Source organism: Cibotium barometz, chromosome 25, assembly GCF_041138505.1.
Source record: "Cibotium barometz isolate CiBa-2024 chromosome 25, ASM4113850v1, whole genome shotgun sequence".
In the NCBI taxonomy this organism is placed as follows: domain Eukaryota; kingdom Viridiplantae; phylum Streptophyta; class Polypodiopsida; order Cyatheales; family Cibotiaceae; genus Cibotium; species Cibotium barometz.
This window is the reverse complement of record NC_141070.1, coordinates 50727767-50740046: the sequence shown is the minus strand read 5'-3', so window position 1 is coordinate 50740046 and position 12280 is coordinate 50727767. Positions and strand designations below refer to the sequence as shown.

General features: G+C 45.0%; 1 protein-coding gene across 4 annotated transcripts in view; it reads left to right on the top strand.

Annotated features, from left to right (window-relative positions):
• The first annotated feature begins 3593 nt into the window (after positions 1–3593).
• Positions 3594–12280, top strand: part of LOC147624697 (uncharacterized) — a 35577-nt gene continuing 26890 nt past the window's right edge. For all 4 annotated transcript variants that reach the window (XM_086819734.1, XM_086819733.1, XM_086819732.1 and 1 more), the window contains exon 1: positions 3594–3811. In XM_086819734.1, coding sequence (XP_086675860.1) covers positions 3720–3811 — 92 coding nt within the window. In that variant the 5' untranslated portion in view covers positions 3594–3719. The remainder of the gene's footprint in view (positions 3812–12280) is intronic.

Sequence of the window (12280 nt, the reverse complement as noted above, 5' to 3'; positions counted from 1 at the left end):
GGCACGTCATTACCAAAGTTAGGTGGATGATCAATTGGTTTTGCAACCATTGTGGCTACTTCTGAGACAATAGTTGCATTGTTTTCTTGATGAGAGGTAGCATTGTGAGATGGAATAACTTAATCATGCTCTTCTGGTCTATCTCTACTTCATCTTCGCTCATGCCATCAAACTCCTCATGTTGTGAGCTCTGAAAATTGGAGGGAAGAGGGTCTTGCACTGGTTTCTTCCTTTGAACAACATTGGAAGAAGCCATAGAATTGCATGCACAAGTTCTATAACCAGTCTTCCCATACCGCAAAGAGTACTCAATTCCTAAAAAGGGGTGACAAGCTTACAAAGTATTCATAGCACAAATACCAAGCTTGCATAACAATAAATCATAATTGGAAAGAAAACCTACTTTTAAAGGAAGAAGGTGCCTTCGTCTTTGATGGAGTGCGCACCATTCTTACTTATTTCTTATATCATAAGTTCAAATTATGAGTACGCATCTAAAAGATATGCTTAAAATGGGATTCAAATTAAATCAAAATAAAACATTCTTCACATCTTCAAATGTATGCTATGAATAACAAAATCTTGATAATTTCCGATACACTGATTAAATTAAGATGTAAGTATCAAAGGTAAGACTCTAATGTTAGAATCTTCAAATGTATGCTATGAATAACAAAATCTTGATAATTTCTGATACACTGTTTAAATTAAAATGTAAGTATCAAAGGTAAGACTCTAATGTTAGAATCTTAGTGTACTTTCATATATAGAAACCCTCAATCAGTACATTGCTTTTTAATGGTAGCATGCACGCATGGTTTTTTAACTAAACCAAAATGTTTAAAACATTTTGGCAAAAAGCAAGCATGTACACTGTCTTTTTATGTTGTCCTAAAAAATACGAAACAATGAAATCTTCATTACTAGCACCACACCTTTCATAGCCAATGTACAAAGAAAATTAACATTTAATATAGAGTTTTCATAATTAATTTAAAATACATCGCAAACAAGACACTACAAAAAGTAATCCACTTTCAAAGTAGAAGACATGTGAGCTCAATGCCACATTATTTAACTTTACATTAGACAAAAAAGACAATCTATAAAACACTTTAAAAAGACAGTGTGCACCCTACCTTTTCGTGTTGTTCTTTAACACTTTCACAATCAAGTGTGCACGCTTGATTCTCATCTTGTTTTTAAAATTAAAAAACATTAATATATTAAACACTTTTAAAATGCAGCCTGCACGCTGCTTTTTCATCTCATTATTAAAATTAGAAAACATTCAAATATGAAATCATTTATGTGTATGAAATTAAATGTGATGCAAGTATGTTTATGAGAGCATACCTAGAGAGGCTCGAAGCGAAGATGAAAATGCCACCTACACACATAATCACTCATGATACAAGATGGCACTCTTATTTATATATTAAATCATGCACACATAAACAAAATAAAACAAAACATACAAATACTTATAGACAAGGGCCTTTGCCAGCCGATCACTCCCTTAGCCGGCAAGGGAGTGCTAGGACCTTACCGGCGGCCGAGCACTCCCTTGCCAGCCGAGCAAGGTCCTTGTGTACAAAGGCCTTACCGGTCGGCAAGGGAGTGCTAGGGCCTTTGCCGGCTAAGCCTTTGCCAGCCGAGCACTCCCTTTTTCCAGCCGAGCACTCCCTCATCTGGCAAGGGAGTGCTAGGGCCTTGCCGGCTGAGCTCTCCCTTTGCTAGCCGAGCACTCCCTCATCTGGCAAGGAAGTGCTAGGGCCTTGCCGGCCAAGCACTCCCTTATCGGCTGAGCAAGGCCCTTGTGTACAAGGGCCTTGCCGGCGGCCAGCAAGGGAGTGCTAGGGTATTTGCCAGACAAGCACTCCCTTTGCCAGCCGAGCAAGGTGAAGGGCCTTGCCGGTCGAACCGCAAAGTAGCACGCTCTGCGGCTCGGCCGACAAGGGAGTTCTAGGGCCTTACCGGCCGAGCAAGGGAGTGCTAGGGCCTTACCGGCCGAGCGCTCCCTTGCCGGCCGAGCAAGGGAGTGCTAGGGCCTTACCGGCCGAGCACTCCCTTTCCGGCCGAACAAGGGAGTGCTAGGGCCTTTGCCGACCGAACACTTGCTTTGCCAAAAGGGAGTGCTAGGGCCTTTGCCGACTGAGCACTTGTCGGCCCAACTGTAGAGCAACGCGCTGCTTTGCGGGTCGGCTCGGTAGAGCCACCAAGGCCCTTGTGTACAAGGGCCTTGCCTGCCAAGCCGTAGAGCACTGCTCTACGGCAGGTGGCTAGCAGGGGGAGGGCAAGGGTGCCCTCCCTTGCTCGCCGACCCCCGTGTCCGAGCAGCTGCTACTGCAGCACTAGGGGGGAGCTTCCCCTCCCCACGGGCCGGGAAGGGAGGGCATGGGGGGGAGGGAAGCTTTTCCCCCTTGCTAGCCGGCCGGCGCAGCTCTGTGGTCGGCTAGCAAATGAGGGCAAAGCTTTTCCCACCCTTGTTGGCCTGGCTGCAGTAGCGCGGCCATGTAAAGTGGAGTGCTTCTAGTTGGAAAAAGAGATGGTACTTGATCTAGAATTGTCAAGGCCCTAGGAAATTCAAAGTTTTTATGTGGAAGGTTTGCATGTACCTATTGGTTATAAGCTGCAAAAAAGAAACATGGCGGTATTTGCCCTAAATGCAGGTCTTCAATAGAAAGTGGCAAGCATGTGTTTTGGGAATGCCCAGCCTTAAGGAGCACTTGGTGCAAAATGACTAAGTGGATACAGAAGGGTCTGAATATGCAAACCTTTTGGGAGGATTGGCTACTTGGGAAGTGGGCAGTTAATGATTAGCATAGTGGGTTGATGTTTAACATTGTCAAAACTTGCACTCTACGGGAAATCTGGACTAGCAGAAATGAAATTATTTTTTTTGAGGGATACATGTACAAGATTGCAGGATACTGAGCTGATGTATAAATGTATATGCATGTGCTGGTCTGTATGTAATGTAAATAAAATTAGATCTTTGGAGCTAGATTTGCTAATTCAAAATCTACAGAGGAATATGCCTTGATTATTTCCCTGATTTTGGTTGAGCTTCATGCATACTAGGGTTCTCTCGCTAATGTTGATTTGTTGGATGCAGGTGAGGTGTTGGATTGAGAAGAAAAGGCCTCCAAGATTTGGTCCTAAAACTCAGAGATGGTACCGCAAAAGGAAAAATAGATGGATCACACTTTTGTGGCCTTTATTGAGAACCCAGTTGGCACTAGACCTACTGTCAAGGTGTGGTCAAAGCATGGGGGAATGTTAGAGACACAGTCTCCTCGGGGCTGCACCACTAAGGCTATGATGGAGGCTTGCTTATTATTGGGGTTTCAGATCTCTTGAGATTAGTCTAGTTTGTGTGAGGATGAAAGATGGGAATTTCTTTGTAAAATCTTGAATGAGGTCAAAAAGGAGTAGATAGTTGTGTTTTTGGGGGTGATGTATGACTGATTTTGAATAGTTAATATAAATATATATTATTGGTAAAAAAAGCAAGATTTAATAGGTTTGATAATTAACCTGCGGCTCTTGATTAATTAGATTTTTAATAGAAAAGTGTCCATCATATTTGCGGAAACTTTTCTCGGGCGGCTCGATCCGTTCTTGTCTTCCTATGTTTGTGTGTAAGAACCCCGGGCGCTGGAATGCAGGACAAATCGTAAGCTTGCTGAGTGGCTGCATTTCAGAACACAGCCCGGATGGGTTTTGACTCTGCCATTTGGGCTTTCGTGCTGTGCGCCTTGCTTGGCTCGTGTCACGGAAGCGTTGGAGATCAAGATGCCAAATTCAGGTAGGCTTGCTCACAGGTCTCAACCAAATTTTCAGTAGGCATCGTTAAAATTCGAAAAGAAAGATAGGGGAAAGAAGAAAAACTAAGAGTGGTTGTAGCCTTTGCCTACTCCCGAGGGACCATTTAATTGTCATGAACCTACCTCCAATTGCAAGAAGTAGAAATACACTTTGTTTGACTATCGTAGATGGATTTTGTAAGTTTGTTACTAATTTCTAGCAAGCTCAACATAATTGTTGAGGATGTTGTTTGATGGTTCATTAGACATTAATACCCAATTTGTGGTTTGTTGAGGACCATAGTGTCAGATAGGGATGCAAAGTTGGCTTCATATTTTTGGTGTGCCCTATTTGACAATTTTGGTACGAAGTTGCAGTTCTTTTGTGCATTTCACCCATAAATGGATGGGTAAACAGATATTTATAATCAACTTGCCGTTGCCATTCTCAAGTGCTACATGAACAACCAACAAGGTAACTGGGAGCATTTTTTGCCTTTTGTATTGCCTCAAATTGAAGCAGAAGTTGCCTTTGTTGGTAAAGAGGTGCAGGTTACCCCACTAATAGGAAAGTTGCGCATACATATCCAGGGTTACCTTGATCATGAGCATTTCTTGGTTGCACCACTTAATGGATGTGATGTATTGCTTGTTGGCAAGCCATGGCATCATAGGCTTGAGCCCCGCAAAGAGTACAAGACAAACATGATTTCTTTTATGCATAGAGGCCGCATGCATATCATTGATGCCGGCAAGGAAGGGGATTCTATTCCACTTGTATCTCACATCCAGATTAATAAAGCAATGAAAAAGAGTCTTTCTGCGTACTCGGTTTTTGTTCGTGATAGCATTGACCCAAGTCATCAAAATGTGGATGCTTTGACTCACGATAGGCTGAATTTTCTTCATGCATTCAACGATTGTTTTACCGATGCATTGCCAGGTGAATTACCTCCTCAAAGGTTCGAGGATCATCGCATAGATCTTGTGCCAGGTAGTTCTCCACCTAACAAACCCGCATACCGTGTGAGTGCCGCACAAGAAGAAGAGACCATGAAGCAGGTAAATGAGCTTTTAGAGAAAGGTTTGGTTCAGCCAAGTTCCTCACCTTATTGCTCTCCCGTGCTTCTTGTTCAAAATAAAGACAGGTCATTCCGCATGTGTGTGGATTATAGAGCTTTAAATAAGCTCACCATCAAGAATAGATTCCCAATTCCGCGTATTGATGACATTTTGGATAAGCTTGATGGCTCGGCTTGTTTCAGCTGTCTTGATTTGAAGAGGTATCCAAGGATGGAGTAACAATGGATCCTGCAAAGATAGAAACCATTCGGAATTGGCCAGAGTTGCAAAATGTACATCAAGTACGTAGTTTTCTGGGATTATGTTCATACTATAGGCGTTTCATAAGGCATTTTGCCATGATAGCCACCCCTCTACATGATCTCACAAAGAAGAAAGCCACTTTTCAATGGACTCCAAAGGAGCAGGATGCCTTCTTGCAACTCAAGCATGCTATCATATGTGGACCCATATTGATTGTTCCGGACTTGCAGAGGTCATTCGTAGTGAAATGTGATGCTTGTGGCGATTGTATAGGGACCTAAATCAAGGAGGTCATGCAGTTGTATATGAAAGCCGTCGTTTGCATGATGATGCGGAGCTTCATATGGATATCTATGAGATAGAGCTCTTGGCTGTAATTCATGTCTTAAAGATATGGAAACATTATCTTCTTGGGTCTGAATTTGTAGTCAAGACAGATCATCAAAGCTACTTTCTATCTCTGTCACATGCACTCTGCACTCAGTGCATGGTGACAAGATGGCTCATCATCAGAAGTGCAACAGTTGTACAGTTTTAGAACCCAATAGGATGATAATTGTCGTACGCCGTGACCCCATTGTACATCCTCAGTCCAGGATAAGTCAGGCACGAGCTACGTAGGTCATTCCTCAGCCTTAGTGGGTCAGTCAGTCAGTCAAGTCCCTTAACCCACTTGGAGAGAATCATTCATGCGTGTAGAGTCAGTAGAAGCCTTAGGGTTTGCATCAGAAAGCACTCTGCATCCTGCATAATATGCATTCATATGCCTGTGCATCATTTAGAACATCCCCGAAGCCTTAGGGAATTTACTGGGATTTATCTGGTATTTTTTCCATATTTAATAGTATTTATTTAGCATTATTTGCATTATTGGGCATTTATAAATATAAAACTTTATTAAATGACCAACCTCCAGTTAGTATAAATAGGCTTGCCTAGAGCCTATTTTCTCATTCAGTCTTCATTGTGCTAAGAGCTCTCCTCCTCAGCCCTAGGAGCACCCTTGCTTTCAGCCCTAGACTAATCCAGTCCTAGAGCCCATAAGCTTGCTTCTCCAGCCCCTTGAGAAACCCTAGCTTCAGTCAACCCTAGGCGCCTGTCTTCAGCATCAAAGCAGCCCTGATTCAGCATCAAATCAGCCCTGTTTCAGCACCATGTCAAGCCTCAGTTCAACGCCAGCAAACAGCCCAGCAGACCTGCGTTTTTATCCAGCCGTATAGCAACACTCCTGCGTTTCTGTCCAGCAGCATCAGTACAGCAACGCTCCTGCGTTTCTGTCCAGCAGCATTAGTACCCTGCAGTTTCTGTCCAGCAGCCCCAAAACCTCTGCGTTTCAGTCCATCAGCACCCCTACAAGCTTGCGTTTCTGTCCACAGCAGCTTCCAGCCCTGAATCAACAGTCTACAGCAGTTTCCAGCCCTGAATCTGCAGTTTGCATCAGTATCCAGCCTTCTGTGCATCATCCATACATGCAGCAGTCATCTGGTGAAGGTAACACAGCATTCATAAGTGTTTTCAGCATTCTAACATAGTGTAGAACAGTCCACCTTCTTCTTCTCTCAGCCTCAGGTGTGCAGCCCTTCCTCATGCCCTTGGGAAGAGTGCATAGGCTCGAGATCAGGTCATCGAGGTGTTTCTACAGCAGTGTACAGATCAGCCACTCTCCGATCCTTCGAGATCTTGCGTTTGGCTTATCTACAGTCCACAGTCATTCTCTCTAAAGAAATAAAGCAAATACTATCTCGTTATCGGGATAGGGGGCCCTTCAGTGGGTAATTCGGGACCCAATCTGGTGTACAGTTCTCATATCTCTCTCTCTCAACTCTTTAAAGTTTGAAGTATTAAAGTGGATTGCTAAACTCACAAAACTCAGGATACAGAAGACGGTGTGAGCATTTGTGTGACAGGATCATCTAATACAAAGACTTCCGCTACATATTACATTGGTATCAGATTCAGATTGTCCACACACACCGTATCCTAGCGTGGGGGCATCCTTGGATGGTTAGATTGCGTTCCGGCATGACCACCGACTTCAGCATCATGTCTACAGGAGAGAGTACTCATCAGCCGGAAGACGTCTCCCCCGAAGGAGACCTCGTTCTTCCGCCTACAGCAGACACCATAGCTCTTCTTAGAGCTCAGAACCAGCTGCTCATGGAGCGTCTCCAACTTTTGGAGGCAGCAGCAGCACGTCCTTCTACACCTCCAGCAGCACCCGACTACATCTCCCTCTTCTTTCAGATGGAACAACAAAGGAGAGAGGACGAGGCCCGAAGGAAAAGAGAAAAATAAGAAAGACGGGACTATGAGGAAGCCCAACACAGGATCGACGAAGACCGGCGTCAGGCTGAACTCGCCGCTCGGGAACACCAACGTGAGCTTGACCGAGAACTTATGTTACTCGAACACCAACGGGAAAAGGAGGCCATACACTTGAGGTATCAGCAGCTCTCCTCAGGCTCCCCAGTCATAGGTGTCACCAGCCAGCAGCCCGCAACAGCATCAACCACCATCATTCGCAGTCAACCAAATTTCAGTAAGTATGATGGTAAGTGTGATCATTCATCAGTTAATCAATTTGTTCATCAGTTTAATGCTCATTTTCCATTAGCTAGGATCACAGACCCACAAGACAAAGTCCACTTAGCGGCTCCCCATTTCACTGGTGAGGCAGTCACTTGGTGGCAGCATTGGTCTAGTATTCATACAGACCAGGCCACAGGTGTCACAGCCTTTGACTGGGACATCTTTGCCCATGACCTGAAGACCAGATTTCTCCCGCCCCAGTACATGACCGGTCTGAAAGACGAGTTCTATGAACTCAGACAGAACGGATCCCCAATGCTTCAGTTTTCCGATAAGGTTATTACTTTAGCACATCAGTTAGGGTTATCTAAGCAGGCTAAGATGGAGCAATTCATTCGTGGATTGGACTCTTAACATTCGGTTCACAGTTCGTAACTTTGAACCAAGTATATATGACCGGGCTCTGACTCTCGCTCAGAATGAAGAAATGAAGATGAACGGAGGCAAGCCCAAGCAGTCATCTCAGTCCAGTACCAAACCCCAACAGGGGAAGGGTAATTCGTCTTCTAAAGACACTAAGATAGACAACAGTCCTAGCTCTAGTTCAGGGGGTAAGGAATCTAAGCCTAAGAAGACCCGTGAGGAAAAGGCTCAAGCAGGCATCACTGGAGGCTATCTTCCTCCAGAGGAGCAAAGACAGTATCAATCAGAAAACAGATGTTTTTTCTGTCATACCATTGGGCATGGTAAGAAGGATTGTCCAAAAAGACAAGCGGAGCAAGCCTCCAAAGAGCCTTCTGCCACAGTTGCCGCAGTATCCCTCGCTCCTCCAGACCTGCCTGCTACCACCAATGCGGTTCAGATCTTACCTTCTATGCATTCCATGCCATCCATGGTACTTGATGCTAAGCAGGAGGGTGAGGCAACAACCACACAGAAAAGCCTGATCCGAGCTTATGGCTCTGCCAAGGGCCGACAGTTCATAATCCTTTTTGACATGGGCAGTTCTGAGGACGCCATCTCTCCCCAGTTGGCTACCAACATGAGTTGTACCTTAGTGCCCTATCATTTGGAGGTAGACGGGTTTACACCTGGTCTCCACACCCACATCTCTCAGAAGGCACAACAGTTTTCTTTTCAAGTTCAAAAGGCCTCATTCCAGCGAGATTTCATTGTCTCTCCTCTTTTGGGATGTGACATGATCTTAGGAATCCAGTGGTTTTGTTAGTATGAACCTATTCCCAATTGGGGGCAGGACACCTTTATCATCTCTAAAGGTTTTCCTGAGCCTGTCATGATTCGGGGGGATAGAAGCATTCTTGGCATTCCTATGATTTCTCATCTCCAGGCCCGACGAGCTATATGCAAGGGAGCAGAAGGAGCATTAATTTATGCACAGACAGCTTCTACCTCATCAATAACCGCTGTCTCATCATCTTCAGTCTCTCAATTAGCAGATCTCCTTTCTCATTCAGACATTTTTAAGGATGATCTCCTACCTAGTATCCCACAGTTAGCAGAACCTCCTAGCAAGTTTCCCTCTTGTCTTTCCAAGACTTTCAAGGGCAAGCTAGAACAGCAGTCAGTTCTCAAACATTTGAAACATGTTTCTTATGGACACATTTTCACAGTCACCACAGACCACCAAGCACTTAAGTGGCTCCCGACGATGCCAAGTGCCCAGTGGAGTGCTCAGCACACTAGACAGGGTCAGCTCTTCCACCAGGTTGGAGGAATGATCAAGTACATCCCTGGTCAACATAACCGAGTAGCAGATGTTCTTAGTAGAAAGACCAGCATCCCGACCAGTCAGGAGTCTACCATTCTCAACATCTCTGGAAAAGACTTAGAAGATCAATATGTCGATTCCGCAGAGTTTGGTACTCAACCCAGTTTGGCCCTCAATTTTGAGCCTGGCCATCATTCAGTTCACAGACAGGCATGTAAGTTTAGACGAGATATCCACTTCAAGGAAGGGGATTGGGTCTCTCAGTGCATCATGAAACAAAGATTGAAACAAGTGGGCAAACATTGTCCCAAGCTTTCATTCCATAGTTTTGGCCCTTTTCCAATAGTTAAGAAGTTAAGTGATGTCTCCATGAAGTTAAAATTGCCTACCAGTTGGACAATGCATGATGTTTTCCATGTTTCTTGGCTAAAACCATATGTTGGTCCAGAAGTGTTTGATGTTTCAGATGAACAGCAGCCATACGTGGTAGACGAGGCAGAAGTGATTGAGCCTGAGCAGATCCTTCTTCATCGATGGAAGCATGGTTCCGATCGACAGATTCGTCAGTTCTATACGAAATTCCGAGATCAAGGCACCCACGAAGCCGTATGGCTGGACGAGGAGTTCTTCCAGGAGTACCCCCAGTTATTGGTGGCGGACTACTTGGAAGCCATGAACCTGCCGCCAAGCTAATCAGGAGGGAATGCCACACGCACTCTGCACTCAGTGCATGCAACAGTTGTACAATTTAGAACCCAATAGGATGATAATTGTCATACGCCGTGACCCCATTGTACATCCTCAGTCCAGGATAAGTCAGGCATGAGCTACGTAGGTCATTCCTCAGCCTTAGTGGGTCAGTCAGTCAGTCAAGTCCCTTAACCCACTTGGAGAGAATCATTCATGCATGTAGAGTCAGTAGAAGCCTTAGGGTTTGCATCAGAAAGCACTCTGCATCCTGCATAATATGCATTCATATGCCTGTGCATCATTTAGAACATCCCCGAAGCCTTAGGAAATTTACTGGGATTTATATAATATTTTTTCCATATTTAATAGTATTTATTTAGCATTATTTGCATTATTGGGCATTTATAAATATAAAACTTTATTAAATGACCAACCTCCAGTTAGTATAAATAGGCTTGCCTAGAGCCTATTTTCTCATTCAGTCTTCATTGTGCTAAGAGCTCTCCTCCTCAGCCCTAGGAGCACCCTTGCTTTCAGCCCTAGACTAATCCAGCCCTAGAGCCCATAAGCTTGCTTCTCCAGCCCCTTGAGAAACCCTAGCTTCAGTCAGCCCTAGGCGCCTGTCTTCAGCATCAAATCAGCCTTGTTTCAGCACCATGTCAAGCCTCAGTTCAACGCCAGCAAACAGCCCAGCAGACCTGCGTTTTTATCCAGTCGTACAGCAACACTCCTGCGTTTCTGTCCAGCAGCATCAGTACCCTGCAGTTTCTGTCCAGCAGCCCCAAAACCTCTGCGTTTCAGTCCATCAGCACCCCTACAGGCTTGCGTTTCTGTCCACAGCAGCTTCCAGCCCTGAATCAACAGTCTACAGCAGTTTCCAGCCCTGAATCTGCAGTTTGCATCAGTATCCAGCCTTCTGTGCATCATCCATACATGCAGCAGTCATCTGGTGAAGGTAACACAGCATTCATAAGTGTTTTCAGCATTCTAACATAGTGTAGAACAGTCCACCTTCTTCTTCTCTCAGCCTCAGGTGTGCAGCCCTTCCTCATGCCCTTGGGAAGAGTGCATAGGCTCGAGATCAGGTCATCGAGGTGTTTCTACAGCAGTGTACAGATCAGCCACTCTCCGATCCTCCAAGATCTTGCGTTTGGCTTATCTACAGTCCACAGTCATTCTCTCTAAAGAAATAAAGCAAATACTATCTCGTTATCGGGATAGGGGACCCTTCAGTGGGTAATTCGGGACCCAATCTGGTGTACAGTTCTCATATCTCTCTCTCTCAACTCTTTAAAGTTTGAAGTATTAAAGTGGATTGCTAAACTCACGAAACTCAGGATACAGAAGACGGTGTGAGCATTTGTGTGACAGGATCATCTAATACAAAGACTTCCGCTGCATATCACAATCTCAAACAAAGCTCTTTCAGAGAAGCAGATGAGAATGACAAACTTTCTTTCCATGTTTCATTTTCAGATTTATGTCTTCTGTCGTGCCATCATTGTGCCCGACAGAAATGTTTAGTACTTGTTCCATGAACGGGAGATATGTCCATGATACTGTTTGCACATGCATTCATGTTTTGCATGCCTGGAACTGTCTTCGCGTGACTTGTATTCTTGTGTTTGCTTGTTTGACGTGCCACTTACTGAGCAGGGACGCATGCCAGTGAGTCGTGAAGTTTGCTCTGTCTTCTGACGAGTTTTGTTGCGTGTGAACATGTGGTAACTTGGTAAGTGTATTGCATTTGTTTATTTTATAGCATTATTTTTAACCTTTGTTTTTATAAGGTTGCAGGTTCACACTCATTAATGAGTGGGCACCCTCCCAAATATTTCTTGGTGTCCTTGGTAGAGTGGGCACCCATTATGGGCACCCACGTATGGGTCATGGTGGGGAGGGAACCCCTCACTTAATCATGTGTGTGGGGGTGGGTGCATGGCCACCTACCCACTCCCCACCTTGGAACCTTTGGAACTGGCCGCCTCCATGCAAAACAGGTGGGCCGGCCAGCTGTTTGTGGTATGTCCCTCCATCGCTCAGGAGTGAACCTCCTCTTGTTTATAGGCGGCTGTGCATGACCACCTTCGGTCATCTGTTCCGTCAGGCGACCTCTCCAACGTTTACCCACGGACGGCTACGCCCAGGCGATCCTCTTTTCTCTTGCTTTGCCATGCGATTGTGCCCAGACTGCGTC